At 38.6% G+C, this 6,212-nt stretch overlaps 1 protein-coding gene across 6 annotated transcripts in view; it reads right to left on the reverse strand.

Annotated features, from left to right (window-relative positions):
• The window catches only part of crtc3 (CREB regulated transcription coactivator 3), a 56,331-nt gene that overhangs the window by 35,286 nt on the left and 14,833 nt on the right, over positions 1–6,212 (reverse strand). For all 6 annotated transcript variants that reach the window (XM_015384823.1, XM_015384826.1, XM_015384825.1 and 3 more), the window contains exons 3-4: positions 2,741–2,869; positions 1,232–1,293 (exon numbers count right to left, since the gene is read on the reverse strand). In XM_015384823.1, coding sequence (XP_015240309.1) covers positions 1,232–1,293; positions 2,741–2,869 — 191 coding nt within the window. The remainder of the gene's footprint in view (positions 1–1,231; positions 1,294–2,740; positions 2,870–6,212) is intronic.

Below are 6,212 nucleotides of genomic sequence, written 5' to 3' on the forward strand. Positions count from 1 at the left end.
ATTATTTTGTTTTCAATAAATAGAAATTAGAAAAAAGCCTCAGCTTGCCAATGATGTGCACAACAGATGCACATCTATGACAAATATTTTTGCTGTGTTATGTAACTCATTCAACATTACATTTTAGAAATATTTGCTTCAAACAACAAAAACATAAAAACTGGAACCTCAGTCGGTGACAATATCTGCATTCATAGACTATGACGTATATTGAAATATTGGACACGCGTTTGAAAGTCATGGCAGATACTGAATTAAATTATATTGTGAAATACATTGATATTGAATTATTGTCCAGCCCAATAGATAGACAGAGAGATCTATTATAACACTGCGTATGAACCCTGCCTTTGTAAATAAACCTGATTTAAAGCAAAAACAAAACAAATCAGCTTGCAGTGCTTTACATGTCTCACGGGATCCCACTATGCCTGAGAGCGCTGACGTCTGATAGCTCCGTAAAGACATTTGTCAGCCAACCTGTTCTGTGTCGTCAACAATGAGAGGGTGTAGGCCTTATTTACTTCTACAGTACAAGCTGTTAGAATGCGCTCAGTGCTGAGCTTGGCCTGCGTCCGGGTCGGCGCCGTGGATGAAGACAAGGCAGGGTGATTGGCAGTTGGCCAAGGCAGCATACTAAACACAAGAGTGGAGACAAAGCAAGGCTGATGGGGAGTGAACGGGAGGAGCTTGGCCCGGCTTTTTATCACAGGCCCATAATTCACTCCCTTGTAAACACAGAGGAAAGCTCCCTACCAATACACTGCTGCTCTATGTGGGCACAATAAGAGCTGGAACAGAGAGAAAAGCTGGTGTCTAACAGGGCCACCTCGTTGAGCATGGTGTTCAACAATTTCACATCTCATGTAGTTCAGAGATACCGCACTATGAGGCAGTGACAGGACCAAATCCCCCAACACTGGGGAATCTGCTGCTGGGCATGACCTTTAAAGGAAAAGGCTACCTGTCAAACACTTTCAGCTTCCATGTGGTAAACACAGCATTCTCACACTTTAAACATTTGAGTAGAAACAACAAATACCAACAGCTCCACCTTTCACACAGACTTTCCTTCACATTAAGAAAGGCTGTTTTCTGGATCAGAACAGAGAAGAGTGATACAGGAAACAGGCTGGCAGGTGGAAACAGTCCCTGGTCCAAAATATGGCAGTGAGAGGAAGCAGAATAAACACCATAAAGCTACTGTCAGGAACTTTAAAGTAGGTCTTACCTTCTCCAGCTGTTGTCTGGTGGGGGTGACAGGTACACTGGTCCGTATGGTGAGCTCTCCATGTGAGTTTGTGTTAAGGAAATGATCAATATAAAAAAAAAACAATTCCTTTGAGGTCTTCAGGAAAAAAATATTGGAGGGTGTTTCTAGATTTTTTTTAACACTATATGGCTGAAAATCAGTGCAATTAGGTTTTATTGCCCACAAATATTACTGTACTAAAGTTTTTCTTCATAATTAGTTAATAATAGTTCAGGAGAATTATTTAAATGATTTCTGGAAGCCTGGTATGGAATGGAAAAATCACGTTTCATCTTGCTTAAAGTTAAACTGTTACAGAGCTAGTTGCACCAATTCACTAATAAAAAAAAAAGAGCTGTTCACCAGGAGAAACTTCACCAATAAAATAAGCTGTGAGCCATTTCTTCAAATTGTACTTCAACTGTTATCAGTGGGAGGAGGATCTTAGAGGCCTGGAGGCCTGTTGCCACTCATCACATTCAACACGAAACATGAGATAAGCACCTAAAACATATACAAACACAAAGTGGAGAGGACTAATACCACTGCTGAGCTTTCGCCAAACACAGAACAAAACAATATAAGCACACCTTTAATCCATAAAACACCTGGGCTTTTTTTTTGGGCAAATATCCAACCATTAAATAGGGATCAGGCTGGGAATCTCAATAAACCTTAAACAGAACAGAAATACCCATCCCCAATGCTAGCGCTGACATATACACCGATCATTGACAAGGTCATAGCAGACATTGATATTAAACTGAACACACAAAGATTTGGTTCATTAAACAGGGGAGGGATAAATTGCTTTTGTAAGGCTGTCTCCAAAGGAAATTGGAGCAGCACAAGAAAGTCTCAATTAAAAACGAAAATAATACCAGCATCACTGCTAAAATGATAATCCATTTGAAAGAACTTTCCTCATTATATTTAGCTGGTAGGACAGCATGTGTAAAAAAATAAAAATAATTAAAAAAAAAAAACTGGTCCCAACAGAAATTATTAGGATAAATACGATTCAAATCTAAACTGCTCAGTGAATAACTATCAAACCCAAACAAGCACATAATATTCAGCTACAGTCAACTATTAACAGCAGAAGGAAAGCATGAGGAAAGGTTAAGCGATGAGGAAGACTTCATGACAAATAATAAATGCTGTGGCTCCACTGCTTTACATTCATCTACACTACATTATTATCTGCCATGCATTCATAACATGCTTTGAATATACTCCTCTCGCCCTAAAATAGTAAGAACAGTGTTTCTGCGTCACATTTATCCTAATGACTAATTCCACTCCTGAGGCAACAATACAGTTGCCTACACCTCTGTCGTCACACTGCGGAGCACGCTGTAAACACAATCAAACAGAACCAGCCACATGGAAGCATCAGATTCACTACTCATCATGAAAACCTCTGCATCAGACAGAAATGTGTTAGAGGAGCCTCCAACTGTCCCTGAACGACGTATGGAAGGATATCTGCCGTCCGTGCTTGTCAATCGGTCGGCGGTGAGGAGAGCTGATGCGGTTGCGGTCCCTGTGGACTCTTTCCACCAGCCCATGGTGGCGAGTCCCTCTGACTGAGTCCAACCCTGAGGGGAAGCAGCCCTGTGAAGGAGACAAGATCATGTTGCTTACACCACACACCACCGATGAGTTAGACCCACTTTAAATTGAGTGGAGAAAAATCCCATGTTGACACATTTTTATCCAAATTAAAAAGCTTCACATTTATTGGCACCACTAACAGTTCCACAAGGGATTTTTTTCACTCTGTTTATTTTTTAAGTTGATCAGATTAAAAAGCATTACTTTATGCTCCCTGTAGACATTTCAATTGGCCACTTTTCAAAATGGGAAAAACTAGATTGGATTCCTTTCAAAAAAGGGAGATAAAAGATGCTAAAAAAAATAAAAAAAAAATATGCCAAAATCTGTAGTTTAGTGGATTTTAGAGAAGCCTGACTTTATCTGGCCACATTGAGGAGGATGGAAAAAAATACACAAGGGTGGCCGCTACAGATCTGCAGCCAACTGTGGCAGATTGGGGGCTACCAAGTGTCCATAACGACCATGTAGATACCATCGACATACCAGCTTGTTGGTCGGGAGGCACGGAAGGAAAAAAAAAGCAGCTTACTAAAAGTTACTGGGACTTTAACTGGTACTGTGATCTCCCACCAAATGAGACAGATATTAAACTTTCCAGCAACAAACACTCCAGGTGGATTGGACTAAAATTTAAGTCTAAGCTATAGTCTCCTGATATTCAGATACTAGTGATTTAAAATACCTTTAAAAAAAAAAAAAAACTTTAAAAAAAATAAACCCTTTTTTTCTGCTACTGTTTTTTTGGTCATACCAAACCCGGAGGTGTGACGTCACTCCGGGACATTGGCTAACCAACATGGCTGATATAAACACTGAAACGGATAGCCACAGAAAACACTTATGTATCTTCATTAAGTGAGGGTATTTCAACGGATCACAAGTAGAATTCACTTGAAGAACAGGACGTGCAACTGCTGCCTCTTATTTTTGAGCCTGAAGCTTGACCAGAGAAGGAAAATGAGGAGAAAGACGGAGCCAATGGGGATGACGAGGAAACGGGAAGGAGATAGTTCTGGACATCTACAGACTTTCACAATGGTAGGTGAAAGTCTGTTAAAAACTGGGCCCGATACGTCTCAGCTGTTAATGCACATGTTGAGCTATTTATAGATACTACTGGAACCTTGCCAGCTATCTATTGCAAATAATAATCATGATAATAATGCCTATTAACCAAATTGCCAAATTGTTGTAGACCTACTGTAAGTAATTTACATGTTCCATGGTAAAAAAAGACTTAAAAGATTATTCAAAGTTAAAATACAGCAGAGCTATTCTAGACTTCTTGATTCCATAACACTAAAGCAGAGATCACACTGGTTGCACTGACTTCAGTTCTTAGAGAGTTTCTTCTGCACAGCGCAAGTAGATCCCCATCTGTACAGATTTTTTCCACTTCTGTCCCAGTGCCCCATATATTGAAACAATATCCTGAATTGACTGGGTCAGGTTATAACATATTTTATAAAAACACATAAAAAATAGACTGTGTAACTACAACGCAAAGCCTAACTTCATTACCAGCCTGTAGCAGCATACTCCTACTAGAGAAGAAAGAGAACTTTTTTATTTAAAATATAATGAAAACTGTGTTGAAAGAAAATGAAAATGTTGCAATAAAGGTTGTGGGGTGCCTTAAATAGGTAGGCTACTGGGTGAGACATTGTGAGGTGATTCTCAGAGAGAGATCTGTAAAAGTGCTGAGAGCCTGAATTCTTTTAAGTCCAAGTTGAAAACCAATTTGTTTAGAACCGCCTTGACTGCTGAAGTCAAACTGTTTACTGAGGCATTATTACCGGTAGTTTAAGGTTGTGTACCAATTGTTTTATTTCTTTTACATGTTTTATCTTTATTTGAATTTATTCTGCTTTTATTTTTCCTCTATTTTATCATCTAAATCATATAAAGCACTTTAAATTGTCCATGCACTTAATTGTCCTAAACAGATAAATTTGTCTTGCCTCGTGAAGCTTCTTGAAGGTTTTTTGTTCATAAAGAGGGTAGAGTGATAAACTCTGCTTTTTCTGCTCTGTCCCTTGTTGTTGTTGGGTTTTTTTAGGCTAAAAGATAATCACTATTTAATTTTCTGTTCCTCTGTACTTCTATAGTAGGTAAGGTATTCTGTTTATTGAAATGTTTTATTGATCGTTTATGTCCCAGTCTATCCTGCCTGCTATATGTATGCTGTCAGCAAAACGGGGGGAAACGGATTGAGGCAGTCAATCAATCAGTTGCGATTAAGAGATTTTTAATTTGCCTTTGCCCCAATGTGAATCCGTTTTACCGCGTCGCTCTTCCTGACGAAAGCTGAATTGTCTTTTCTTCCAAATCCGTCTAGACTTCAGGCTTCTTTTTAGGCCACTCTAAAAGCCCACTAGGCTTTTGAGAGCAATGCAATCCTACATGTCTGTGTCATTACAGATAACAGCAGAAATGTATTGATAAAAAACAAAACACCGTCTCTTGTCCTGGTGTGACGTCACTGGTTGTATGGCCGTGGCTGAAGCGTTCAGTTTCTAAGGCGGTTGCTATGCTGCCTTTTTGGATTTGGCTAAAGGTTAGGTAAAACAGGAACCCTTGGCTATCCAATTATTAATCGATTAATCAAAAAAAAAAAATTCAACAGATTAATTGATTTGCAAAATAATCATTATTTGCAGCACTTCTTATGTTAATGCATTAAAGGTTAGTTATTTGAGGCCTGGTCAACAGATCCAATTATCCTTGCTACCAGCCAGTCTGAAGGATGTATTGACTTAATTTCCTGCCAGCTAAAGCTTGAACCATGACAGCTAAAAAGCCCCTTTTTAGATCAATGGCTCACGTGAAGTTTTTCTCCCTCTAATACTGATTTGGATTATTACAAATCATCAATCGGACACATCAAAGGCTCTTTAATGCCCTGAGGAAAAGTTTTCAAAGAAGTTTTTGTTGTCACCACGGTAAACAAATATCCCACATGCATTTCTATTTACACTCCAACAAGATACAGGCTGTTTCTCTTTGGTGCTACAAATAATATCAGAAATAACAAGGATAATACAGAAATATCTTTAAAATTCTGTAATTAACATTTGGGGTACATAGATTTTTCATTTCTATTTAAGGAGCCATAGAGTACCGCATTAGGCAGGGTGCTTATACTAACAAATCTAGCAACCACTTTGTTTCTTTTTTTTTTGTGAGGGTCTGAAGAAAGGATAAATGGACTCTTTGAGGAGCTTTCTTCCACTTGGATTGGATTGATTTCAGGATTTAAGTTCAGAAATCAATCCCAGCTCTACTTAAAACGACAATTCTTAAAAAAAAAAAAAAAAAAAAAAAAAAAAGGCCGCCTTTA

This window comes from Cyprinodon variegatus, unplaced genomic scaffold, assembly GCF_000732505.1.
Source record: "Cyprinodon variegatus isolate N-32 unplaced genomic scaffold, C_variegatus-1.0 Scaffold324, whole genome shotgun sequence".
Lineage (NCBI taxonomy): Eukaryota > Metazoa > Chordata > Actinopteri > Cyprinodontiformes > Cyprinodontidae > Cyprinodon > Cyprinodon variegatus.